General features: G+C 50.3%; 1 protein-coding gene across 2 annotated transcripts; it reads left to right on the top strand.

Moving 5' to 3' along the window:
• The first annotated feature begins 899 nt into the window (after positions 1-899).
• On the top strand, positions 900-27,638 carry OVOL2 (ovo like zinc finger 2). Of its 2 annotated transcripts, XM_034641357.1 has the most exons (4): positions 900-1,284; positions 1,950-2,173; positions 15,208-15,397; positions 27,061-27,638. In XM_034641357.1, the coding sequence occupies exons 1-4, from the start codon at positions 1,185-1,187 to the stop codon at positions 27,372-27,374; spliced, it is 828 nt and encodes a 275-aa protein (XP_034497248.1). In that variant the 5' UTR covers positions 900-1,184; the 3' UTR covers positions 27,375-27,638. The 2 variants fall into 2 exon arrangements, with proteins under 2 accessions (XP_034497248.1, XP_034497249.1); XM_034641358.1 differs by lacking the exon at positions 900-1,284 and having other exon boundaries at positions 1,879-2,173; positions 15,218-15,397.

Below are 27,638 nucleotides of genomic sequence, written 5' to 3'. Positions count from 1 at the left end.
CCCCCTCCAGGTATAAAGGCAGAGAGGAAAAGCCAAAACCAAAAATAAATTCAAAGCTCTCCAGGCACCTCCCCAGTAACAGCCCAACTTCACTTTACTGGGAAACTTATTTCCCAGCCTCGGAATTTGGGGAGCGGGCGGTTAGGGGGAGACTATAATGGGAGTGGGCGAGGATAAGAAATTTGTTACGAAGCTGCGTTTGCATCACATGCACTTGGCTTTTGTTTCCATTGTGTGTTTATTTGGGTTGATGGGGCTCTTGGGGTGGTAGGTCTTGGGTTGGAAGCTGCTTTAGCAGAGCTAGCCGACTTGTTTTTCCTAGATTGTATAGCACAAATCAGTAATAACGACGTGTTCTAAAGCTGCCGAACTTTACATTTTATCATTACTGTCTTTATTGGGGGGACTGTTGTAAATGATGGGGAGCCTAAGCCCCCAAGTTTCCCCCTTTACGAGATCAGAGTCCTGGAGAGGCTCCCCACCGCCTCCACCTTCCACCCTCCCAGATTTCAGCTAGCCGCGGAAACCATCCACCAAGTCCGGAGGAACTGAGCCATTTTCTTGCTTGCCTGTCGGAGACAAATCCACCTGGGGGCGGGGAGGGGGGTGCAACTCGCAGAAAGCTCCAACTCTTAGGATGGATGCCCTGGGAAGCGGACCTGGGGGCTTACCTCTAAGAGTTTGCCCTGAGGTGCATGTGATGGGGACTGGGGCGAGAGGTTGATTAAAAAACGTTCTTCCCTTTTTAAAAAGGGGAGGGGGGATAGAATCAGACGTTAAATTCTTTTGCAAACATTCATGCCTAAGGAAGGGCTGGAACAGGCAGCCCCGGCCGCCGGAACCGGTCGGACAGGTAGCGAGCTTGTTGACACCGTTATGTTGCAGGGCGCATGCTCACTCCCAAGTTTCCTGGTGCCTTTTCTATTCCACCTTATGAAACTTTTTCCTCGGCGTGGTCTCACCGGCGATTTAAGGCATAGGTGTCGCCGAGCCTGGAGGCTGGGAGTCGCCGGGCGTGCGGGGGAGAGGCCTGGGCCGCGGCGCGGCGGGGGGCGGAGGGAGAGGGCAGGCAAGGCGGGAAGGTGGGCTCTGGCCGCGGGGAGCCGGGGACCGAGTCCCTGCCGCAGCTTCTAGCGGGGAGCAGCCGGGAGGAGGGGGCCGCCGGCCGGGGAGGGGGCCACACCATGCCCAAAGTCTTCCTGGTGAAGAGGAGGAGCCCCGGGGTCTCCGTCCGCAGCTGGGATGAGCTCCCGGATGAGGAAAGGGCAGACACCTACATCCCAGGTGAGCGCCGCGCGGGGGCCGGGCCTGGGCGCGGGACTCCCGGGGTGGGGGCGGGGGTGGTCCGTTCCCTTCGGCTCCTCGGCGGGGGCTGGACTCCCCACTCCTGCCCCCTCTTTCCGGACGGGGGGGTGGTCCTGGAGGAGCGGGAAGATCGAGAGTGAGAGGCTGGGGAACCCGGGACGCCCTGCGCCCCCTTCCCCCTAGTGGGCGCCGGTAATTGCCCGGCGGCGGGACCGTTGGCTGCCGCGCGGGCCGGGGTAAACCAGGAGGGGAGACTGAAGGCCGGTAGGGGCTACTCTCAGTCCCACGTCCTCATGGGGTTGCACCAGGATCCGTCAGCCCCTCGGGCTAGGTGGGTTGAGGTCAGACCCCTAACCCCCTATCCCAGCGAGAGGAAACTTGGCGTGCGGGGTCCGCAGCCGCCCAAGGCCCTTGGTTCCTTGTGGGCACGGGGACTGGAACGGAGGAGCCGCCCCCCGAGCCCCGTGCTCGCTCCGGAGGCCCAGCCGGGTACTCGCTCGCCCACCCCCGCGTGTTGCCCACTTGGCCAGGTGCCCAGGTCCAGGGCGGGGCGGCGGCGGCACCGCCCGCAGGTCAAACTGCCGCGGACGCCCAGGCCTGACGCCGCGTGTCTGTGTGTCGGGGCGCCGCCCCTCCCTCCGCAGTGGGCCTAGGCCGTCTGCTCCACGACCCCTCCGAGGACTGCCGCAGCGACGGCGGCAGCAGCAGCAGCAGCGGCGGCAGCAGCAGCGCGGGGGAGCCTGGAGGCGCCGAGAGCAGCTCGTCCCCGCGCGCCCCCGAGCGCGAAATCCCCGAGCCCGGCGACGCCGAGGGCCCGGGCGGACACCTGGCGGCGATGCAGCGCCCGGTCGCCAGGTCGAAAATCAAGGTATGGTGTCGACTCTGCCCCCGCCGCCACCTGCACCACGCCCTGGCGTCGGGCTCCGGGAGCCCGCGCCCCTCCCTGCCGCGCCCGCCCGCGCACCCGGGCACCCGTGCACCCGGGCACCGAGCGCGCCCTCTGCGCCGCTCCTGCACCTGCGTCTGGGTCTCGGCCAGGGCGGCTCTGCGCGTCCTCCTGTCTGCTGGGTAGCCAACCGCCCGCGCCACTGAGCCCTGGAGGCCGGCTCCTGAGCCGGCACCGACTGCTGGGGTGGCCTCTGGAACTGCCTAAAAGACCCAGGCCCAGCTTCCTCGCTCCGGCAGCCCATTCTATGCGCAGAGCCTGAAGAATCACCAGGCCGTCGGGGTTCCCGGGTTCGGAAAGGGGGGACCCAGGCTCTCGTGAATTCCATTCTCCGCGGCGCATTCCTAGCGCTATGTGAATTCCGAGTTTCACACATTTCCTTGCGTTCTGGAGACAGTGGCGGCAGTTTGGCACACAGTGGACCTCTCACAATAACAGCTATTCCCGTTGACAATTATGGAGTGCCCGTTAGACTGGAGGTCTGTGCTGGGCACTTTAAATTTGTCCTGTCTCTCAAATCTTCTTGAATTAAATTGATGGATAAAGGGGTTCAGCTGCAGATTGCCTCAGTGTCCCGCCCCCAGTGGGTTGGAGTGTTTGTTACCCTGCATTATCATTCTTCAGTGCCCCCCTCCCCAAGTCTTCTAGAATTGTAGGCGACATTTTATCGGGACATTCATCTGGCTTTTCTGGGTAGAACTTCTATGATCGCCTGCTCAAATGTATCCGCTACCCGCAAGATTAAGGATTCCCGTTCCACTGATTTGGTCGGCTGGAGCCAGGGAGTGGTGTTTTAGGAATCACATGACCCCATTTCCTAGCCTGGTGGAACTCGGCGGGCTCCAGGCCCTGGGTGGTGAGCGATAATTCTTGCGCGCGCCAGGGCGGTCCTGCAGCCCTGCAGCCCCGGCGGGAGATGGGGGGATGGGGAGGAGGAACTCTAGTGTTTGCTGTGGATTGGGTAAGACTAGGTTACTTTTCCTGGGCGAGGCCATCCCTCCCTATGCATATTACTGGTTCCTGGGGTTTGGCTTGGGGGCTGGCTAGGGTGCATTTGGTTATGAATTGAGGCTAGAGGCTGGAGCCGAAATCCTCTGGAGAGACATCTTTAAAGGTTGCTACCGCGCCCGCTGCTTGGTGTTAAGTGGGCTGCTGAGGTTCAAAGTCAGCTGGCCTGAGGCTTTGCTGGGCCAGATGGGGTTAAATGGGAGGGGACAGTTTGCCGGAGGCTGGCTGGTAGCTCTGCCCTCCAGGAAATTCTACAAAGTGTCCCACTTGCATATTTATCACCGGGCTGGAAGGACAATTGCAACGTTGTTTTGGGATTGACTGTAGTCAGTTTGCCCCTCTGTCCCCCCAATTTCCCAGATTACACTGGGAAGAAAGTGGCAAGGGAAAAAGATCCAGTCCCTTAACCAACCTTTTAGGAGCTCTCTCTTGCCCCAGGCAAACAGCGCCATTGGAACCCTGGATTAAAGGAATAAATACACCACAGTCTTATTTCTATGATCTTGCCTACATGTTGCCCCTGGGGCTGGGGGGTGGGGTAGAGTGTTACCTCCTCAAATTTAGCACAGCTTCTGGAGAGGTTTCATTTGTTTACTGAGGATGTTCAGATTCCTTTTCCCTCTCAGCCTCCATCCAAAAATAGGAGACGTTTTGGCATTAAGATGCTCCAAGCCTCCAGTATTATCATCTGTGGTATTGGCTGTTTTCAAATGATTGTCCAAATCACCTGTGACTTAATATATTGCGTAATTTTAGAGTTCTTTGCAAAACCTGCTGCTCTCTTAAAAATTCGTTTCTTAACCAGAAGAAAAGGAATGCCACTCCAGGATGGGACCCCTCTATGATGCATAATGACTGAGTTTGAATTACTTCAAGACACTCACAGAGCAGAGCAGTCAGCTCAGAGGACTAGAGGACTGGCAGGTTTGAGCCAGTGCCCTGCAGAGAGACAACGTCCCATCTAACATTAAGTGCCTGCTCTGTGCCAGGCAGCCAGGAGATAAAAATGTTCCCTGCGTGGTGTTCTAGAATCATCTGACTGTAACGGTTAAGCCTCTACGCTCTGGCTTTGTCACGTCTTAGCTGCCTGACCTTGGGCAAGTTGCTAAGCCCTCTGGGCCTCAGTTTCCTTGTCCGTGAAATGGGAATAATAATGATACCTACCTTATAGAGTGGTGAACATAATAAATGAGTGAAGAGGGGAACATGGTAGGTGCCCATTAACTCCAGCTAGAATTATCGGGGTTGGTGGGGAGACACAAATATTAATTATTAACTCTGTTACAGCAAAGGGACTGCTAAAGCACAGGCCAAGATGTATTAAGTTCTGAGCAGGTGTGGATTTGAGGGCAGTGGAGAAGGGGGAGAGGCAGGCTTTAGGGCAGTGGCATGGGCTGAGCCCGAAGCTTGAGTAGGTAAAGGACTCAAAGTTCTGGTACCTGAAGATGGAAAATGGACCTGGTAGGGTCAGAGAGAAGAGAAAAGTGGGAGGTGAGGAGCTGGGACAGGTCGAGATGATGAAGGGGCCAAGCCAAGAGGTTTGGATGCTCCTTTCACAGGCACCGGAGGTGGGGGGGGGGTTCTGGAAGGGTTTTGAGAAGGAAGACCTCACTCATTTGGGTCCATCTTAACCAGCCATGTTAGGGATACATTATCTGTCCTGAGTCTTAGTTTCCCTGACCTGTAAGATGGAAAAGCAGTAGAATCGGCCTCTCAGAAGGGTTGGTTAGATGAAATGAGGGGTGCAGAGGGCCTAGCACTTTTGTGTGTGTAAATTGGCACTAGGGAGTTAGCTAACAGTGATGTATGGCAGCTTTCAAGCTCATCTGTTGGTTCGCCAGAATTCTATAGTGATGGCCAATATTTTGTTGCTTACAGTGGGGACAAGGGATTTGCCAATCGTTGTGCTGGTGAGTGGATCTAGAAAGGAGTTGCAGGTGCTGGTTAGGAAACTGGCCTTTTCCAGCCTATCTGCCTTATGACTGTGTGCCTCAGGGCAGTTTGCAAAACTGTCTCTTTACTACTGAGGATTCAGTAATTTTCCAAACAGATTGGGGTGGAGAGATCATGTGTATCTCAGAAGGCGGTAGTGACAGGTCCAGGTGGCTTTCAGTCTCTTTTGTGCTGGTCCCATTTGCAGGACTCCAGCTGCAGGACAGAGCCCCCCAGAAACCCTGATAATCATTGCCCTTCCTTTGAAGGCACTAGGGAGTTAGCTAACAGTGATGTATGGCACTAGGGAGTTAGCTAACAGTGATGTATGGCACTAGGGAGTTAGCTAACAGCGATGTAAGGTTTATCGGAGACTAAGTAACTCTGAAGTTAAATCAGTTAGTTGACGGACATTTTTCCTTCCTGACTCAGTGGCTGGTGGGACTCAGGTGCAAGTACAGAGTAGCAGGTGAATCTGTCTTCTCCCCTTTTCCCCTTCTGTTGGCCTCTCCCAAGGAAACTTCAAAAGGAATTGAGTGTAGAGTTCCTTCTAAAGTATTTTGGGTCTTTTACCTGGCTCTGTTGTCCGAGTCTTGAAGTCGTGCCAGACGTAGGAACGTGCGATAGTCTTCTTCCTTTCTTCCCATCGTTTGTCACCCAGCCCCAACAACCCATAATCCGTGGCCATTCCTGCTTATCCAGCCCCCACCCATCCCGACACCTGATTTTGAAACAAATCTCAGTTATCATATTATTTTCAACCATAAATACCCCAGAATGTGCCTGTAATAGATGAAGGCCAAAATACATGATCACACCCACATCAACAGCGGTGTTCACATTGCCGATTGTCTCATAAACTTGTATTTTTTTTCGGTTCGCTGAATCAGGTCCACATAATGTCTACACATTGTAATTGATTGACACGTCTTTCAGTTCTCCTATAATTTGTCTACGTTCCCTTCATCTCTTTTCCATGTCCTTGCAAGGTAATCACTGAAGAGATGAGTAATTTGCTTGGAGAGTTGCTAACAATCTGGATTTTGAGGAATGCATCACTACGGAGTCGAACGCTCCTTGGTCTTCTGTGTTTTCTCTACGCAGGTAGTTGGTTCCATAGCTGCGCTGCCCGCTATGGTAGCCAAAGTCACACGTGACTGTTTAAATTAAACTACGTAAAATTAAAAATTAAGTTCCTCAGTTGCATGAGCCACGTTTCAGGTGCTCAGTAAGCATGTGAGACCAGTGGCTACCGTATTGGACTGTACAGATTAGAACATTTCTGTCATCGCAGAAAGTTCTTTTGGGCAGCACTGCTTTAGATGCTTGCTCAGGTGTATTTATTTTAGCTAAAAAGTATGTCGGGGGGAGGGTCATCTATTAGCATCGAGAAGCACACAATATTTGGTTGTCTCTTTGTGCCGTTAGCAGCTGTCGATACTCAGGGTCTAAATATTTTAGGTTTTTAGGGGCTGTGATATTCTGCCCTTCATTTCTTAGCCAATATTTTTGTGTAGAGATATAGTTCCCCTCATCTGCTGTTTGGTTCCCAGTGAGACAGTTCATTTAGGAAAGACCAAGCAAGATTCCCTTTATTTACCAGTTTTCAAGCTAATCTTTTCGTTCACCAGAATTCTATAGCGATGGCCAGCTTGTTTATTTTTAAAATATTGTTGTGAATCGTGGATTTAAGTGGCTTTTAAAAACCCATCCATTTGCTGTTTGGAAGGGAAGATAAGCTCTGTCCCTAACTCCTTGCCTGTTGTCTTTTATCTCCCGAGACAGAATTGGATGCCCCTTGCCCCTGCCCCCATTGTAGCTCACTAACCGTGTCCCTGATGTTTGGCTGACCAGACTTCTCTTCTTGACTCTAAACCCACCAACGGCCAGAAACATTCCTACCGGGCTTGTATCCCCAGCACCTGGTACAGTAATGCCTGACTCATAGGAGGACATAGGTCAACAAAGAACAGAAGTACAGGTGGGGAGGAGGAGTCAGCAGTCCCTGAATATAAATGACAGCATTTGGAAGAAAATAGGAAGCAAGAAGAAAACATAGATCTGGGAAATATATCTGGAATAGATGCTCAAAAAAGGCTAAGTTAATTAAGAGGGGAAAAAGGAATAGGAGAACCATGTTAAGTGTTCATTGCACTGGCTTTTAATTTGAGCATGGATGCAGTGGGTTTAGTTGCAGACAACAGAATCCATTGTAGTTAGCTTCAGCGGAGCATGGTTAATGATAGGGTAATAAATTCGCTAAAGAAAGACCAGGATACAATCCCAGAGCCACAGTGCAGAACTGGGCCTCTAAGGGAGCTCCACCCTACTGCCTCCATGGCTGCCTGCTCCTGCATGGGGATGCTTCTGCCCAATGAACTCAGGCCCACATTCAAATCTCCTGATAGTGCATGTAAATTGGTGGAACCCCAGTCACATCTAAAACGTGCAGCTGCAAGGGAGTGTGGGAAGTGTAGTTTGTAGCTTTTGAGCCTCTGCAGTACAGGAAGGCCCACCAGAAAAAGTAGGAATAGATGCTGAAAAGAGTGTCCATCTGTAGGCTCCACTACAGGGACCCTTAAAGCTTGTGTCGTCCAGTCCCCTCATTTTTAAGAAAAGAAGGGGAAAGCCCAGAGGTGTTTCACTGAATTCGACAGTTTTTAGTAGCAGAGCCCAACCCAAGGATCCTAACTCTTTTAGGGTGGTTGCATTGCACTGTGGGAGGTACCTTTGACAGCTTAGCCATTAGCGTTGACAGTCCGACATGAAGCTATTTCTCACCATGATATGAGACAAATAGTAGGATTCATTGCCTTTCTCTCCCCCACATCCTGCCCAGACCCATGGGCCTGTCCAGAGGAAGTGTAGGCACGTGTTTGCAGACAGCAGGCCACATCCAAAATCTCAGTGTGGACACCTACAAGTCGTGTGACCGTGGGCAGGTTAGATCTCTTGGAGCCTCAGTTTTTTCCTGGATTAGAAGGATGTACTCTCTTCATTATCTCTGCATTTGAGAAGGTTCTCCATTCTACCATATAGTGGAGTTGTGAACCCTCAAGAAGTGAGTGGTACAGGGACCAGGAGGGGATTTTTTATACCAAGAGAATTGGGCAATATGCTTAACATGTTTATTTGTTTCTTTATTTTTATTTTTTTTTAAGATTTTATTTATTTGAGAGAGAGAGAGAGAGCACGAGCCGGGGGAGGGGCAGAGGGAGGACCTGTGTCCTCCTATGAGTCAGGCATTACTGTACCAGGTGCTGGGGATACAAGCCCGGTAGGAATGTTTCCGGCCATTGGTGGGTTTAGAGTCAAGAAGAAGTCTGGTCAGCCAAACATCAGGGACACGGTTAGTGAGCTACAATGGGGGCAGGGGCAAGAGGCATCCAATTCTGTCTCGGGAGATAAAAGACAACAGGCAAGGAGTTAGGGACAGAGCTTATCTTCTCTTCCAAATAGCAAGATGTGGGGCTCGATCCCAGGACCCTGCGATCAGACCTGAGCCAAAAGCAGACGCTTAACCAGCTGAGCCACCCAGGCGGCCCTGTTTTTTTTTTTTTTTTTAAGTAATCTTTGCCCAACGTGGGGGGCTCCAGCTTGTGACCCCAAGATCAAGAGTCCCATGCTCTGTCAGCTGAGCCAAGCAGGTGCCCCTTGCTTAGCATGTTTTAATGCTGAAGCATAGCAAATGTGTCCATGGGAATCTTATTCAAATGGCCACCACCTTCACAGTACTCTCCCACAGGAAATAGGACCATTAATTATTTAATAAACTTGTCTGGGGGAAGCGTCAACAGAAAATAAAGGATTTTTTTTTCTGCTTTAGAAGTTTGACAGGTAAGTGACCTTAGCCAGCTTTGAAGTTGGTCAGAGGGACAGCCAAAGTCCCTATCTCCCCAGACACTCCTGCAGTTCTCAGCAGCCCTGATACAATGATCGGTTTGTTTTTGCTGCAAAGACCTGTTTTTTTAGAAGAACTAGAGGGAAACCTGTGTGTTTTTTAAAATGAAAGTCGAGATCCTGCAGAAAACAGGACAGAAAGCAAAACCGCCCCCCCCAACCCCGGGTATGGGGTTGGAGAATCACTCAGTCTCTCTTCATCTTTCTTTCCCTGAATTAATCTCCAGACCGATTAATCTCCCACCGTCCATGGTAGCTCCCCCATTTCATTAATAAGCCTTTTGCGAAGTATTAATTTTGGATAAAGGGTGAGACTGTTAAGCTTTTCCAGAAGGTAGCATGGTGTATATACCACCCCCAGCAGGTCTGGAGTGGTACCCTATAATTAAACACATTAGTAATTTCCGTATCAAAACACATGAATATTGACACCAAATGGGATGAAGTCTGCATCGCTCCGTGTCTGCTCGGGCCCACTTTTATTGCCAAAGGGAGATATGTGAGAATGTTGGTTTCAGAGCTTTTTGGATTTCAGAGTCGTGGAGGAAGGACTGGGGCTTGGCAGCTCACACTGAAGGTTAGTTCCCTTTTTTTTTCTCCATCAGAGAGAAATTCAAAAGGGCAACAGAGAAACAAGAGATTTTGACCAATTACCTTTTATTCAGGATCACAGAACTTTGGAACTGGTCTATGAGTTACGAGTTACTGACCTCCATGCCCTTTTTTTTTTTTTAAGGTTTATTTATTTTATTTGAGAGAGAGAAAGAGAGCACGGTCTGGAGAGAGTCTTAAGCAGACTCCACGCTGAGCATGGAGCCTGACTCTGGGTAACCTCAGGACCCTGAGATGGTGACTGGAGCCAAAAGCCAAAACCAAATTTGTCACTTAACTGACTGTGCCATCCAGGTGACCCCTCCCTTTTAAGTAGCTTTTCTTATTTAATTCCTTAACAATCCTGAGAGGCAAATACAGTTACTATCCACGTTCTATAGGTGATGAAATTAAGGCTTAGAGAGGGGGAGTAACCTGCCTAGGCCCCACAGACTTTAAGTGGCAGGGCAAGGCTTGAACTTAAGAAAGAGGAAACAGACTCTGCTCTTAGATCCTCAGACTGCTGAAGATGGCTGATCTAAAACCATTTTATCATTTTTTTAAAAAGTAATCTCTATACCCAACGTGGGGCTCGAACTCACAACCCTGAGATCAAGAGTCACATGCTCCACCACCTGAGCCAGCCAGGCATCCCATCGTTTTATCATACTTACACGTGGGCGGTTGTGGCTCAGGGATATTAAATGACATCCCACAAGTAGGTGACGGCAGGTATAAGCTTTTATTTGATGCTCAGCGTTCCTTGTCTGTTCATTCCACTCTCATGTTATAACTAAGTAGGCCAAGATGTAACTAGCTCGGGTCTACTACTTGCAAAGTAGCCTAACAAGATAAGATTGGTCAACCTTATTTTGAACTTTTAGGAGGTCGGGTGTTAGGTATAAACCTCTGTAAACATTGTAAAGATGACCCAGTGACCTGGGGAGGGATTGCTGGTGCTCTGGCCTGTGGGCTGTCATTCCAGGAATCAGATGTGTCGTCTGAATCCTGCAGCCCATCCTGGAAGAGAACGTTAGGAAATGTGGCAGATCTGGTGCTCTGGAGAGAATGTGATACATCTCTTCCTGGGCCAGTTCCCTATTGTGCTTTCACGAGTAACCCCACATTTATCCTAAGACTTTATTTATTAATTTGAGAGAGAGCACATGCCAGCACAGAGTTGGGGGGAGGAGGGGACAGAGGGAGAGGGAGAAGCAGGCTCCCAGCTGAGCAGGGGGCCTGAAGCAGGGCTCGATCCCAGGACCCTGGGATCATGACCTGAGCTGGAGGCAGATACCAAGCCGACTGAGCCACGCAGGCGCCCCTAGCAGCCTAGTTTGTTTGTTTGTTTGTTTATTTATTTATTTATTTATTAAATGTTATTTATTTATGTGACAGAGAGACAGCCAGCGAGAGAAGGAACACAGCAGGGGAGTGGGAGAGGAAGAAGCAGGCTCCCAGTGGAAGAGCCCGATGTGGGACTTGATCCCGGAACGCCAGGATCACGCCCTGAGCCAAAGGCAGACGCTTAACGACTGCGCTACCCAGGCGCCCCTAGCAGCCTAGTTTATTATCCTGTATTCTAGTTCTGTGGAATGACTGGGCTTAGCTGGCATTCTTGCCTGAGGTTTCTCTCGTTGTTGCGGTCAGATGGCAGCCGACTGGAATCTTCTGGAGGCTTGACTGGGCTGGATCACGTGTCTGACAGCTGACACTGTTTCCTTTTTCTAGCTGCTTTAATTATATGGTTCTACCATCTTTTTAAAGCCCCTGTTGATGGACATATAGGTTATTCCTGGTCTTTTGCCATTACAGACAGAATTTTAGGGCACCTGACATGTGAAATATACTCTGGGATAAATTTCACATTTAGGAATTTTTCCTACAAATAGTGCTTCCTTTCTGAGAATTGAAATAGTCTAGCAGAAGCTGGCTTCATTAGCCATGGTCTTTTGGCATTTAACTTTACATCTTTCAACAGGGCCCTTTTAAGGCTTCAAATATAATTCACTAATGTCTGGGTGCCGGATTGGTCATAGATAGAGAGAGGTGGCAAACAGTGCTTCTCGGATTCCCTAAATGAGCCCGTTGGTGCCGGCTCAGTTTGCCCTCCTGTGGAATGGGGATGTATAGGAAGATGGAGAAATGGAAAATTTGCCTTTGTTGAGGCACACTTGGAGAATTTCTATTTTCGTTCCAAGAAAACCAGAGGAAAACTCCTCCTGGGACTGGGGTGGTGTGGGGGGGACTTAGTCCCCAGTCTCCTCACCCATTCTCATGTTCTCCCCTCTGTTAAAAGGCTTTCTGTATGTTGGTCAGATGATCCACTGGCCCTGCACTCCCTTAAATTGTCACTAACCTCCTTTCTCTCTACCCTTCAAGATTTTATTCTTTTCAAACAAAATAGTGCCAGTGATTTGAGGTTTTCATCCTGGACTGTGATAGAAGGTGTCCATATTACATGCAGAGCATTTTAAAAATAGGCATTTACCAAAAGATTAAAGTAGACAGGAGTTCAGGATTGGACTATAAGTTGGCAAGTCCTTAAGAACATTCTGCGGGAACAGTTCTAGCTTTCTGCACGTTCTTAAACTACCTGGGTCGGTGTCTGTGTTCTGTTTTATTAGGCACTCACCAGCTCTCAGTGACCTTTCTCCTGTGTAGACTTGGCCTTGAGATACTCCAGGTATTCAGTTTGCCAAGACTTGGGTCATGTTTGTCTTTTTTTTTTTTTTTTTTTCTAAGATTTTATTTATCAATTTGAGAGAGAGAGGGGCGCCTGGGTAGCACAGCAGTTAAGCGTCGCCTTCGGCTCAGGGCCTGATCCCGGCGTTATGGGATCGAGCCCCACATCAGGCTCTTCCGCTGTGAGCCTGCTTCTTCCTCTCCCACTCCCCCTGCTTGTGTTCCCTCTCTCGCTGGCTGTCTCTATCTCTGTCGAATAAATAAATAAAATATTTTTTAAAAAAAATTAGAGAGTGTGTGAGAGAGAGCAGCAGCAGTGGGGAGGAGCAGAGGGAGAGGGAGAAACAGGTTCCCCGCTGAGCAGGGAGCCCAGCTCTGGACTTGGTCCCAGGACCCTGGAATCATGACCTGAGCCATCCAGGCACCCCGGGTCGTATTGAGTCTTTTCACATTGCTTCAAGGGCTGCAGTGCCCAGAATGGGGACTTCCAGGCAAGGAGAAGACCTGCCCCATCCTGGTGACAGAAAGAAGAAAGTCTTGGGCTCAACCAGGTCTCCCTCAGGATGAGGGCCAGGCCCTACCCCTTTGGGGGACACAGGGCAGAGGTGGGGTGTGAGCAGTTGGAGGCCCAGGCTGGCTACCCACTGGGTCAACAACCCGATCCCTGAGGCCATCCTCCTGTGTGCTCTCCAGTGACCCCTCTGCCTTTTGAATACAGCTGAGTTTCTTTAGGGCCCCAAGGTGGAGCCCCAAGGAGGACACTGCGCTGCCCTGCTGCCCCAGCTCTCTTGGGCTCAGGCTAGCCATGTGGAACCCCACGCAGTCTCCCTGTTGCCCATTGCCCTCCTCTGGAATATTCTTGGCCATTGCCCTTCTCTTCCTCCTCATCTTTGCCTGGCTGAGAGCTCACTTTCTTGAAAGCACCTTCCCTCATACTCTACGTCTGGGCTAGGTGCCTCTCCAAGGCATCCGTTATGCCCAGAGCTTCCCAGATATCAGTGGCCTTTTGATGGGTCTGCTTCCCCACTCGACCGGGAGCTTCTTGAGGACAAGCCATCCTGGTGACTGCACTGCCTCCAGCTCTGAGTACAGGGCCTGTTGCAGATTGGGCACTCCATATGTCAGCTGAGACAAATTAAGCTCCACGCGGACGAGGAGGCCGACCGAAAAACTGTGTTCTGGGGTCTTGTGCCTTCCCCAAGTCTCTTAGTATTTTGCCACTTGTGAGCCATTGCCAGTCACCACTCTGCACCGGCCTGAGTCTGAGCTTGGGGGGCGGGGCACAGGAATGTGCACAGACATGTGCTGACTTCTGCAACGGGCCCTGATCTTAGGGGTACAGAACACAGTTTGGGCAGAAGCTGCAGTAATTGGAGAAGCTACATCAGGGAGGGAGCAGTTGAGCTGGGTCTTAGTGGAGGGCTATTACCGAGGGCGGAGGAAAGTGGAAGGGTGTTGGAGGCTATGGAGGTGTTGGGCCAGGCAAGGACCAACTCTTCCTGTTAGTGATGTTTGTATGAAAATCAGGTTATTAGGCCCTTTTGTAAATAGCAGAGCAATTGGCTCAAGCTTCTAAAGGATTTGATTTGGTAACTAGGAAACCTTTGATGAAAATATCAGCTCTGGTGTTTTTCACCACTTAATTATAGATTCAAGTTTCTGCCTTAGAGGCGGCCAACATGGTTGGGGGAACATGGGATGGGAATCCCCGAGCCTGGGGTTTGATTATTTTGCTGAGAATCAAGCTGTGGGATCCTGACCAAGTCACTTTCCAAAATGATCATTTTATGTGTTCATACTTTGGTGGGTCAGGAGCTGAGGCATGACCCAGCAAGGTAGTTCTACTCTGGGTGGCATTGGCTGGAGCCACTTAGCTGATGGCAGCCACGGGCTGGACACCTCAGTGCCTCTCCCAGGGTCCTTGCCCTCCACATGGCTGCTTGGGCTTCCTCACAGCATGGTAGTGCTAGATGTCTTACATGGAAGCTGGCTTCCAAGAGGGAACAGGCAGAAGATGCAAAGACTCTCTCTCTCTCTTTTTTTTTAAAGAGCACTTGCACACATGGGGTGGGGGAGGGGAAGAGAGAAAGGGAGAGAGAGAATCCCAAGGAGGCTCCGTGCTCGCTTAACACGGACCCAATGAGTGGGTCTTGATCTCACGACCCAGAGATCATGACCTGAGCCAAAATCAAGAGTCAGATGCTCAACTGAGTGAGCCACCCAGGCGCCCCAGCTGCGAAGTGTCTTGAGACCTAGGACCTGCACAAGCCCCGCCCAGATCCCAGGGGAGAGGACAGGGTTTCCATCTCCTGATGGGCGGAGCAGCGTGCAGGCACTGGGAGGAAGGAACTGACTGTAGGTCTGTCTTCGGGGACTCTGTATACAGGCTCCACGACCTCATCAGGACCTGGACTCCTTTCTTTCTGCTCTTCCGTCCCCAGCACTGGCTTCCCCTCGATGGTCCTGGGTGGCTGCTGAAGCTCCCACCAGCAGGAAGGAGCAAAGCAGGAAGAGGGCACCATGTTCCCCCACAGAAGGGGTATATGCCATTGGCCCACTAGTCCTGCTGCATGACTTGCCGTCAGGCTGGCAAGGGTAGACGGTGGGCTGGGGGCCCTTGTGCCCAGAACTCAGAAGTCTGTTCTGAGGAAGGAGGGAAGAATGAATGCTGGGGGGAGCTGCCAGTTATTTCTTTCCCAAACCCGCTTGGAAGTTTTAGGGGTCGGGAGCCCCAGTCTGGCCAAGCCTGGAGACACACAGGGAGGTGTGCTCCCAGGCTGAGCCCACTGGGTGCGCCCACCGGCACCGGGGCCCTCACCCTCCCTGTCTCTCTGTCCCAGTTCACCACAGGTACGTGCAGCGACCCCGCGGCCCACAGCTGTGAGCTGTGCGGCAAGGCCTTCCGCCTGCAGCGCATGCTTAACCGGCACCTCAAGTGCCACAACCAGGTGAAGAAGCACCTGTGCACCTTCTGCGGCAAGGGCTTCAATGACACCTTCGACCTGAAGAGGCACGTCCGCACGCACACAGGTGAGGAAGGGGCCGCGTGCTTCGCGGTTGCTTTTGTCCTTCTGGGCGGTGGCACTACTGCTCCCTGGCCACCAGGGAACCAGATCAGGAGCATGGGGCAGGGTGGCATTTCTGGGAAGACGGCAGGTTGGGGCGTGTGAGGCCAGTGCATCCGGGCTCACCTCCTGCTTATGCCACCAGCCAGCTGAGCCCCTTGGGCCAGGCCAGCCCCTTTTCTGACTCTCTGAGTTTGCGGTCCGGCACAAGGCTCCCCGAGGGCATAGTTCAGCCACCTTCAGGCTGACTGCCAGAATGGATTCCCGTGGTCTCCCTGCGGGTGTCTCTTGCTCCTTTGTTGGGGTGTAAGTCTGTCTCAGAATGAGCTCCTGAGAGGTCAAGAAGAGAAGGAAATGCTCGGCTCCTGTGTGAGGCTGACAAGTGTCTTCTTCCCCTTGGTCCTTCCTCAGTACAATCTGGGTCCCATCTTCAAATCCCTGTCCCGTCCTGTCCCATTTCATCTCATTTCAACCCATCCCGTCCTAACCATTCAGCCCCGTCCTGCTCATGACCCATTCTCCCTACAGCCTCCTAGAATTTACTGACCCTCAAGCCCTTTCAGAGTTTGGGGTTTCCCCTGGCACCTTGGTGGGATAGGAGAATGTCCACGCCTCCAAATGGAGATCCCAGCTCTTCTGTCCTCACACAGGGCCCTTCTCCAGTCCTGTGTATTCAGATTTCTTTTATAGCTCTTATCACACTGTCTTGTTCTGAGAGTGCTGGCCAAGAGCAGTTTCCCGGCCTGGGAAGAGTCCCCTCCACCTGAGAGAGTGGGCTGGCATACTCAAAAGTTCCCTTTTTCCTTTTAAAAAACCTTTTCTAACGTGGATTTTTCATTTAAATGTAGCATGCACACAGAAGAGCACACAAATCATAAATGTATAGTTTGATGAGTTTAGGAATTTTTACAAAGTGAACACACCCATATAACTAGCACCGAGACCAAGAAACAGAATACAGCAGTCCCCCTTATTCATGGGGATACATTCCAAGACCTCAGTGGATGTCTGAAACCACAGGTAGTACCAAACCCTCTCTATCCTATATATACTTATCTACGACAAAGTTTAATTTATATATTAGGCACAGTAAGAGATTAACAATAATAACTGGTAATAAAATAGAACAATTATAGCGATATACTATAATAGAAGTTAAGTGAGTGGTGTCTCTCTCTCTCAGAATACCTTATCGTATTATACTCACCCTTCTTGTGATGATGCGAGATGATAAAATGCCTGTGTGATGAGATGAAGCGAGGTGAATGACCGAGGCACTGTGACGCATCACTGTGACACAGCGTTAGGCTACTACTGACCTTCTGGTGATAGGTCAGAGGGAGAGCCAGCTGCTTTTGCACTGTGGTTGACCGTGGGTAACTGAAATCACTGAAAGCAAACCCACAGATAAGGGGAGCTACCGTGCTTGCAGCCCCCAGAAGTCACCGCTTTTCCCTGTGTCACTATCCCCTTCCCTCCAAGAGGCACCACTAGTGTGACTTGTAACAGCATTAATGACTGTGCCTGATTTTGAGCGTAGTAGAGATGGAGTCACATGGCGGGTACTCTCCGGGGTCTGGCTGTAAGGCTTCTTTCTTAGTCCGTAGCACCAGTGCATCAGGAAAAGTTTGATCCCTGTGTGGCCAGGCTGGCACCTGAGGTTGGGGCAAGGAGAATGCTGAGGGAGTGGTGGGCTGACGGGGGTCGGGTGGGCTTGGGTTGCAGACCCTGACCCAACGATTTGGGTGTAAGCTGTGTTTTTGGGTGGTGATCTCAGGAAGCACAGTGAGGAGTTAAAGAGGGGAGACGGGAAGGGGAAGACAGCCTACAAGAGCAAGCTAATGAGCAGGTTATCACTGTGGGCAAGTGGGGCTCAAGCCCCCCAGGGACCCTCTGAAGAACCATGTAGAATGACTGCAGAATTGCTCTAGAGGTGAGGAAGCAGGGGTGTTTATCCAGGAACTCCCGTCCCTCGATAGGGGTCCATCCTGGGAACCTCATTTCCTAGGCAGCCCCTTGCAGGTCTCTGGTGTGTCCTGGGGAATCTCCTCACGCAGAGAGATGCAGGAAGCCGCTGACTTTCCTGGAATTGAGGTGACCCGGTGGAAGGCTGGGGGGTGGGGGTGAGGTGTTGACAGTGTCCTCTCCGGGAGAAGAAGGGTCAGCAAGCCAGGGGGGTGGCTTGGCAGAGACTGGGAGTCCCTGCGGAGGGTGACACAGCCTCTTTAGACGGCAGCAAGCCACGAGTGCTCACTTTCCTCCATGCCAGGCCCTCAGTGCTTGCGCTGCTCTGTCAACCCCAAGGCGTCAGCGAGCCCCACTTAGCAGATGAGGAGACCAGGCTCAGGGAGGTCAAATAACCAGAGGTGGTGGAGCTGGGAACCAGACCGGCTGGTGCTGGACTTCATGGTCTTCCATTTTCTCAGTCCCCTTCGCTGTCCCCTTTGCCTCCCAGGGCCTTCCTGACTCAGGTGTCTTCCCGAGGCTGGGGCCTCACCAGCCTGCCCCATTCCAGTTTCTGGAAGCCTGCTTGCCCTGCAAGAAGGTGCGATGAGGGGCCACTCAGGCCTGGCACAGACTGCACGCTGCAGCCTGGGGGTGGGCAGGTTGCACGGGAGGCTTGAGTATGTGCGTGTTCTGTGGTGCCAGTGGTGCCAGGATACCCACAGAGCGAGCAAGGAAGAAGGCCAGCATCTCAGACTCCTAAGCTCCTCCCTCTCTTGCTCCTCAATGGTGACATTTCTAGTGACTCATAGAGGGGCTGAAGATTACTGAAGTTGGTGAATCATAATGCCTTCCACCTAGTGCTTTCTCGAAGAGCTTCACGGTTTACCCCATGAAGGGGCGGCATCTAGGAGGGGGAAAGCTGCAGCCGTTCTGGCCAGCACTGCAGCCCCTGGCCGTGGGTAGCCGCCGAGCCCCCAGCATGTGGCTGGTCGGATTAAGATGTGGTGTTCCATGTAAAACCGACACTAAATTTGGAAGATTCAATGCAAAATAAGAAGTAAAACATTTCAGTTTTTGATGTTGATTCCACGTTGGAATGGTAACATTTTGAATACATTGGGTTAAAATATATCATTGAAATTAATTTCACCTGTTTTCTTTTTACTTATTTATTTGTTTTTAGAGAGAGAAAGTGATCATGGTGGGGGGAAGGGATGGGGCAGAAGGAGAGGGAGAGAGAGAATCGTAAGCAGACTCCACACCTAGCACGGAGCCTGTGTGGGGCTCGATCTCACAACCCTGAAATCATGACCTGAGCTGAAATCAAGAGTCGGATACTTAACCGGCTGAGCCACCCAGGCGCCCCTCTTTTTACTTATTTTAATGAGGCTACTGGACATTTTAAGATTAGAAAGTGGCTTGCGTTTTAATTTCTGTTGGGCAGCATTGACTATAAGATCAAATCTACAGGTAGTGATTTAAAAATTTTGAAACATAATTTTGACTTTTAAAGTGATCAACAAATAAAATTAAGGAAATGTCTTGAGCCTGTTTTTCCTGCCCTGGTTTATTTGCTGCTGGAGCTGTGCCTCCAAGTAATAAGGGACCAGAATGAGGAGCAAAGGGCTTACTGACAAATTAGGCAGTAGCCAACGGAAAAAGGATTCCTGGCTCTGGGGATGCGGCCACGCCAGCAGTGGGAGGATCCGCCATCGAGTCCTGGTGTGAGGGGCCTGCCCTGCCTTCTCTTGAGCTCTACACGAAATGGTTTATCAGCAAAAAGAGCAAAAATTGGGATTCTCAAACATTTTCAAAGTTCATGTAAACAACGTGATTCCAAAAGATCTTACCAGAATTCTGTGAATTTGGGTTTTGATTAAGACGTGAAAGTCGGATTTTTGCTATTGACAATTATAAGTAAATGTATTTAGAACAGAAGCGAAGATGTGTGAACACAGATACGGCAGACAGCAGATGAGCGAAGGCTGTGTTTGCTTAGTCTGACTGGACCGGTCATGACTAATTTAAAGACTTACCTGGGATCGCAGGACCCTTCTTTTGAGAATTGTAGCTACGGTTATCAATGAGGTGGACAAAGAGAGAGGCGTAGAGAGCCAGGATTAATCTCTCCTTCCCCCACATCCCCTGTCCTGTGCTGGGAGGGACAGGGCATCTAAGGAAAGACTCAGAACACAAGTAGATATCTCGGAAGAGACCCAGGGAAACCAGAGCCTGTAAATGTCTTACCTTAATATCCAAGTGGATGAAAGAAAAGATTAAGATTTTTTTTTTTATATCTTCACCAAGAAAAAAGTAACTCAGTGTGTGTGTGTGTGTGTGTGTGTGTGTGTGTGAGTGAGATGGGGAGGGGGATGTTAGTCTTGGGGAAGGGGGGACGTTAGTCAAATGACATCTGATTCAAGGTTGGAAGACAGAAACTGATGTACAAAAAACTAACATTTTGTGAAAATAGATCAGCAAACAAGGGGCTATTTTCAATCCAGACTGTCTTGGGTCAGGTTCCCTAGAAGCGAATTCTGAGATGGTGATTCTTACAAAATGATTTTTTGAGGGAGGAGTCAGAGGAAACCTGGAGGGAAGAGGGAGCAGGACAGGGCAGGGGCAGGGGGTGAGCAGAGATGTGGCCTCAGCCTGGTCCCACGGGGCTTTGGGGTGTGAACGGCACTCTAGGCAAGTGGGGGACACTAGGATGTCAGTTAAGGGGGCTCATCCATTACCCACATAGTAGAGGAAACTGATCTACTTAACTGACAGGACCACTGAGGCCAGCGTGGGAGATTCTGGTCAAAATAGAGAGCAGGGGCCATGAGCTTTAAGAAACACGAATGTGGAGCACCTGGGTGGCTCAGTCGGTTAAGCATCTGCCTTCAGCTCAGGTCATGATCTTGGGGTCCTGGAATCGAGTTCTGCATCAGGCTCCCTGCTCAGCCAGGTGTCTCCTTCTCCCTCTACCCCTCCTCCTCCACACTCTCCGTCTCTCTCTCAAATAAATAAATAAAATCCTAAAAAAAAAAAAAATGCATATTCAGTTTGCTGCCTGTGAAAACCATCACAGGCCTGTTTTTAGAGAAGATTCTTTTGGCTTTGTTTAAATGTTTAGGTTGAACCAGCTGGGATGCATCCTAAGAATGGCCTTCCATGGAAGGAAATGATTTGCTTTCGGAGGGAGTGCGGTGAGACCTGTATTCTAGAATAAAACGTAATACCCGGCATTTGCATGTGCCAGACTCAGCACCAAGTACCCACCTCACTGCCTGGGAGCCAGCACCACCAGTGGCACCTGGGCGTGTGTTGGAGGGGCAGAACCACATTTACGGAGGGCCCCAGAGCGTCAGGTGTGGCGTGGGCATTGCTTACTGGTGTGGTCAGATGTGCCAGGCCCTTCAGACAAGTACAGCATTTATTGAAATTATTTTATTTTTCTTGTTCGGAAAATGGCTACTTATTCTGTAAGAGACTCCAGCCAATGCAGACCAGAAAGTGTAAGCCACTATAAACAGCTGAAAAGGGCACACGCATCTGTGGGGTCCCCAGCTCAGCCTTTAGGGGGATTGTGTCATGAAGTATAACCCACGTTGGTTATAACTTTATGACTGGAATAAAGGAGTCCGTTCAAGGCGCCTGCCAATCCTGTGGAAGCTTCTAGAGTTCCAGAGACAGAGAAGCTGAGGAATGCAGATTCGATGGCCGGGAAGAGGGGAGGGGGCACGGGGCCCAGGCTGCAGTATCTGCCCCACCCCTTGGGACGCCCTCTGGCCTTATCTTCCATCGGGCCACATTGAGAGGGACGGGAAGGCAAACAAATCCCATCTTGATTGAAGAAGAGGAAACAATGGTGTCTTTGTTTGGAGCCTACAGGAAAGGATTGACTGGTGGGGGAAAATGCAGATTGGGAGAAGTTTGCAGTGGGGCAGATGACAAAAAAAAAGAAGGTAAACTCCACCACTAGGGGGTTCAAGGCTGTCTGGTGGGATCACCTCCTTCAGGCTGTCCCTGCTCTATTTCACTCTGACTTACTTTTTAGCTAAAAAACTCATAGGAAAGGGGGGAAAAAATGAAAGAAAAAAAAAAAGTAAGCTTTCCTCTCCCACCAAGCCCTAAAAGTTCCACACCTGAAAGCAAACACCATTTAATATTTCTCCCCCGAAGTTGTTAACACACACTGCTTTTTTCATGTCATATATATCTTGGACACTGTTTCATATCCGCACGTAGACACACCTCTTTTTAATTGTTGTCAGAGCATTTTTTTATATGAGATTACGATTTCAAATACAGAGGCACCATCGTTTTCCCCTTGTCCCAACTGATGAACTTGTTTCCATTCTCAGAGTTTTCTTTCCCTCCCTCCCTTCCTCCCTTTTTTAAACATCAGACTACCATGAATACTCTTATACATCCTTTGTCTACCTGTGTGAGCCTTTCTGTAGAAAATTTCCCTAAAGTGGGCCAAAGGGTAGACCCGTGGTGGTCTTTGGTGGACATGGCCACATTGCTTCCGGAGGAGGCTCGCCCAAGGAGGCCCGTAAAAGGCTTCTCGCTGGAGTTCATGTTTGTATGAAGTTCAGTAACGGAGCACAGGGCTACGGCAAGGAGAGCAAGCAGAAAGCACCAGTCATGAAGAATTTTCTTTGGCGATGTGGGATATGAAGCTTGATTCGGTAATAGGAATAGAAAATTTGAAGAGAAGAAACCCTTTGGGATAACCCAATGCAGTATTTTTTGGATGAGGTCACAGAGGCCAAACGGCGCAACATTCAAAAGGGTCGCAGGTGGTCACAGGTCTCTCCACCAGATACCTAATGACCACATTGAAAACAATATCCCTTTTTTCCCCCACTGAAATAAACAACACATCCCAATGTGCGCGCAAGTACAAAAAGTGTGTATAGAGAGCCAACGTTAGGACAAGTACTACGTAAGTGCCCACCCGCCAGTTTATGAATAGAGCCTTTTTGTGTTTTGTTGAGCTGAATTATAAACTCTTTGGAGCTGTACTCTACTGAGTAGTTAATACGCGCTGGGCCCTTTGCAGGTGACGTCTCCATTAATCCTCAGAGCAGCCTAATGAGGGGGTATGAATGTTATCCCCATTTTACAGGTGAAGAAACTGAGGTTTGGAGGGGTTCAGCCGTCTGTCATGGGCTCCCGTGATGAGAAGCGGGTGTGTGATGCGTGGGTTTTCAGAGGTCTCGGACTATTGCTGTGTGGTGTCAGGAGGTTAATGGTGTCTCGTGTGGGCACGGTGTTTTACAGTTCTGTTATCCCACTCCAGACATGGACAAGGTTGGCCTTGGCTCCAGAGTGGGTGAGTCCCCAAAGTCGAGGAGGCCTTGGCGTCAGTCCCCTTTGCCCAGGGGTCCTCTCTGGCCACCTTCATCTCCCACCCACCCCTGAGTTCATGGGAGGATGGGGGCTCCAGGAGGAAGGGGTTTGTTCCCAAGCCCAGAAAGGGTCACTTGGGGGCTGCTGCATGACAGCGTCTGCTTGCACCAGTGAGTGATGGATGAGTGTGGTATTTCCAGAGAGGGGAGGTGAAGCAGGTGTGCAAAAGTCAGAACTGCCCTAACTGGGGTTTCGGTGCCTGCTGTCTTCCATCCATCTTGGTGTCTGTGAGTCCCCTGTCCTCCAAGCCTGGCTCACATCCCACCCTCCCTGGGAAAAGCCCACCCGCAGCAGTCATCCCCATTCTTTCCATCATCTGGGTGGTGTAGGGCTCTGGAATCTCTAGCCTTTGCTGTCCAGGCCTTGCTAGGTCTCTGCCCGCGGAAGGTGTCGGCTGACCTGTTGGATGCAGAAGGAAATGTGCTCCTGGCACACTCACCTCTGCCGGGGACAGGGATCTGGCAAAGCCCTGGTCAGCAGCCACTTCAGATCACCTTTTTGGGTCACCGATGGGGTGGGGCTTCCTAGAGCGGGACTGGAAGCATCCTTTCCCTGGGGCTAGGAGCTTGTCCGAGGAACTTGCGGGGGGGGGGGGGGGGGGGGGGGGNGCGGGGGGGTAAGTGTACCGTTCTCCCCACATGTTTAGTTTGGATGTTTTAGAACAGTAGTGGGTTATTTCCAATAACTATTGAAAGGAGTAACCGGTCTCTGGGTGAATTTCTTTTTTTTCTTTTTCTTTTTTTTTTTAGATTTTAGCTATTTGTTTGAAAGAGAGAGCAGGGTGGGGAGAGGAAGAGGGAGAAGCAGACTCCCTGCTGAGCAAGGAGCTAGACGGGGCTCCATCCCACAACCCTGGGATCATGACCCGAGCCGAAGGCAGACAGATGCTCAACTGAGTGAGCCACCCAGGTGTCCCTCTGGGTGCATTTCTGTTGTTACGAGCTGTGGGTTTGAAATCAGGTTTGTTGCTTGATCTTCCAGAGGTTGGGGGAGCCAGCTGTTCTTATGGCCCAGAAGGCCCAAAGAGATACACAGCCCTCTATGGCGTGAGCATGAAATCCAAAGCAGCGCTGTTCCTTAAGTTTGTTTCTTAAATCTCTTTCTCTGGGCCAGTAGGAGGGGTTCCTTCATTTAAAAAGTATTTACTGAGCACCTATTATGTACCCAATGCCGAGGATTATAAAGGAGTTTCTTAACTTCCGACAGTTTTTCTAGAATGTGTGGAATATAAGATAGCCCAGCATTCTGCTTGAGTAGAATTGCATTGGCCCAGTACACCTTTTTCACGTGAATGTATAGAACATGCTTCACGTGTGTGCTTCCGGATGTGGCCTGCATGAAAAGTGGAAGCGATTTGGTTTGTTCGGGTAGTTGGATGGGGGGTGGAGGAAATATTTTTTTCCATTTCAGCTTCCCTTATCATCTGTGTACTTTGTGAACAGGAGGGGCTCTCTCGGCCCCTCTCCATGAGCCCCCATTAGGGAAGTGGGGACCTTGAACCTGGGAGAGAAAATACTGGGGCCAGAGTTGCTTTCAGACTCCAAGTGCCATCCTCATGCCTCGTTTGGTAGCATTTGTCTGTGAAGCCGTCTGGTCCTGGACTTTTGTTTGTTGGGAGTTTTTTGATTAGTGATTCAATCTCCTTGCTGGTAATGGGTCTATTCAAATGTTCTGTTTCTTCCTGCTTCAGTTTTGGTCACACCTCATTTGGCATGGCTTTAGACCTGTGACTCCCAAAAAGGTCCCGGGACAAGCAGCCTCCATGTCATCTGGGAACGTGCTAGAAATGCAGGAGTCTCAGCCCTATCCCAGAATGAGAAACGCCAGGGCTGGGGCCAGGAATCTGAGTTTTGACGAGCTCCCTGGGTTGGAGGACCACCGCTCCACATTTGATTCAGTCTGGGGGGTCGGGGGCGCTGAGACTCTGCTTTTTCTACAAGCTCCCAGGGGATGCAGTTCGACGGTTGGTCTGAGCAGGACGCGTGAGGACCCGGACGTACAAGGCAGTCAGTCTCTCTCTGGCTTGTGAAAGGTGGCATTCGGGGATAGCCGTCCAACAAAACACCACGGTGCTGCTGCAAAGGAATGAAACTGAGCTGTAGGCACCAACATGGGAAAATCCTCCAGGTTATTGTGAAGCTAAAAAAGTAGATTTTGAAAATATCTTTGGATAAGTTTGCTTCCATTAGAGCCAGGATAGTAAAATCATCATAAATTCTGTTTTTGTGTAAAAAATATTTAAGCATTTTTAAATGTGAGTTTTAATTCAGCTACTTTTTGGTTGTTCAGTATATTTTTTTCAACAGCTAGAACATTATGGGGAAAAGAATAACCATTTAAAAAATACATGAAAACATCTCATAGCACGCTCGTCTTTGCTTTCACCTCAGGCTCCAGGACAGCATTGTTGGGTCTTGTCCTGTTTAAGATTTTGATAACTGGTTTCTATGGATTTTTTTAAATGTGTTTTGATTTTTGAAATATTACCTTACTTGACTGATGAGTTTTTGGCATGCCCTTAAATTTTGCATCTAAGGCTTTGGAGATACCCGTAGTGGATAGCTCTTTTGGCCTCTGGGCTCTAAGATGGTCCGACAGTGGGGGCCACCCCCTCTCTATTCCCTGTACCTCTAAAGGCAAGCCTACGTTAGGTGTGACTTACATCAGTCCATGTGACATTCCGACCTCACAGTCAGGATGAGGGCTCTTAGTGGAAATAGGAAGGTCTGTGCTTTCACGAGCCTGAGCTCCCTGGTGTAGATGGCACATGGGAACTCTCCGTCTAGAAGGCAGGCCCCACTGAATTAGCCCCATGCTGAGGCTAGCATGAGATCTAGTTTGGAAATGCTTTCATAACTATAGCAGGTGCCACCCACGTCCAGCCCACGCCCCTGGCTCCTGCCATTTCTGGGCACACCCGTCCATGTCGCAGTTGCCCACACCTGCAACTCTGCCTGAAAGTGTTCTTGCTGGCACAAGACAGGGCGGGAGAAGCGGCACCACCCAGGGACGGCCCCTAACAGGCTGCTGGAGCGGGGCAGGGCAGGGGTGGGAGCCCTAGCCGTGAGGGGCAGGATGACGCAGAGGTGAGTGTTCTCCCTTGTCCCCTCACCTTGTCCAGTGGAATTGGACTCTGGTCGCCCATGGCAGTGACCGCCCTGCTGTCCCCACCTTGTAGGACTCCTTCCTCTCACTGATCCACTTCACTCACCGACAAGCACTGCTGGAATCGTTGTCACAGGGTCTGTTTCCAGGAAAACCGCAACTAAAATAAAAACAAGATTTACTTTGCCCACTATAAAGTCAAAACAGTAAGGCATACAAGTGGGAAGACTGAAACCCTTCTCCCAAAGTCGGGTGGGATTTCTTCACTAAGTTTGTATCCCTTTTTGTTTGCTCACATGGATGTTGTGAACCCTTGTAGATACACTTTGTCTCCTGCCTTAATCATTTTCCTCGTGTTGAATCCCTGGTCATGCTGATTTCTTTTTTTCTTCCTATTTTTCCTACCCCTCAGCTCCTGGCAACCGTTTATCCACTCTGTTCCTATGGGTTTGAGTTTTTCACATAAAGTTGTACCACGCAGTGTTTGCTTTATCAGTCTGGTTTATTTCACATAAAGCCCTCACGGTTCATCCATGGTGTTGCAAATAGCAGGATTTCCTTCTTTCTCGTGGCGGAATAATATTCCATTATATAAATATACCGGTCTTTTTTATTCGTTCATTCATTGGTGGGCGCTTAGGTTATTTGCATGTTCTTGGCTGTTGTGAATAATGCTGCAGCGAACACAGGTGTGCCAATGTGTCTTTGAGATCCTCTTTTCATTTCCTCTGGATGTATATCCTAGATGTGGGATTTCTGGATCATATGGTAGTGCTATTTTTGATTTTTTGGGAAACCTGCATGCTGGTTTCCATAATGGCTGTACCAGTTTACATTTCCACCAACAGCGCACGAGGGTTCCCTTTTCTCCACATCCTCACGGACCCTTGCTATCTCTCGTCTTTGATGATAATCATCCTAACAGGTGGGAGGTGGTATTTCATTGCAGCCGTGATTCACGTTCTCCTGACCATCAGCCGTGTGGAGCACCTTGTCATATACCTGTTGGCTCTTTGCATGCCTTCTTTGGAAAGAGGTGCCTGGTTTTGAACCAGGTGGTTTGTTTTTTGGCTGTTGGGTTGTGCGTCATGTTTTTAAATGGCTTTATGGTTGGGAGGCTCTGGCTTGGCCGTGACCCACTGCTGATGTGTCTGCCCATCGACCTTGCAGGCATTCGCCCCTACAAATGTGACATCTGCAACAAAGCCTTCACCCAGCGCTGCTCCCTGGAGTCCCACCTGAAGAAGATCCACGGGGTGCAGCAGCAGTATGCCTACAAGCAACGCCGGGACAAACTCTACGTCTGTGAGGATTGTGGCTACACGGGCCCCACCCAGGAGGACCTGTACCTGCACGTGAACAGTGCCCACCCGGGCAGCGCCTTTCTCAAAAAGACATCCAAAAAACTAGCGGCTCTTTTGCAAACCAAGCTGATGTCCACGCGCCAGGGGAATGCCAACCTGAGTGAGGAGGAGGAGAAGTGAGGAGGAGGAGGCAGCCAGAGCGGCCGTGTTTACAGGGATTTGGGGTTTGGAAGGTCCCCCGTCACCCACATCCTGTCCAACAGTAGCATTAACAGATGTTTGCGGATGGTCACGATCTCTGTGAGACATTTTTCTTTCTTTTTATTCTTTATTCTTTCTTTCTTTTTTTTTTTTAGGACTTTCACATGTGTAGGCAGAGGTTTCTTAGAGAGACGCTCATTTTATGGTGCCTTGAAATAAAAGTACTTCCACTTGCCATGATGC

The sequence above is a fragment of the Ailuropoda melanoleuca genome, chromosome 13 (assembly GCF_002007445.2).
Source record: "Ailuropoda melanoleuca isolate Jingjing chromosome 13, ASM200744v2, whole genome shotgun sequence".
In the NCBI taxonomy this organism is placed as follows: Eukaryota; Metazoa; Chordata; class Mammalia; order Carnivora; family Ursidae; genus Ailuropoda; species Ailuropoda melanoleuca.
The sequence above is the reverse complement of the archived record's forward strand: the minus strand, read 5'-3'. Positions and strand labels throughout refer to the sequence as shown.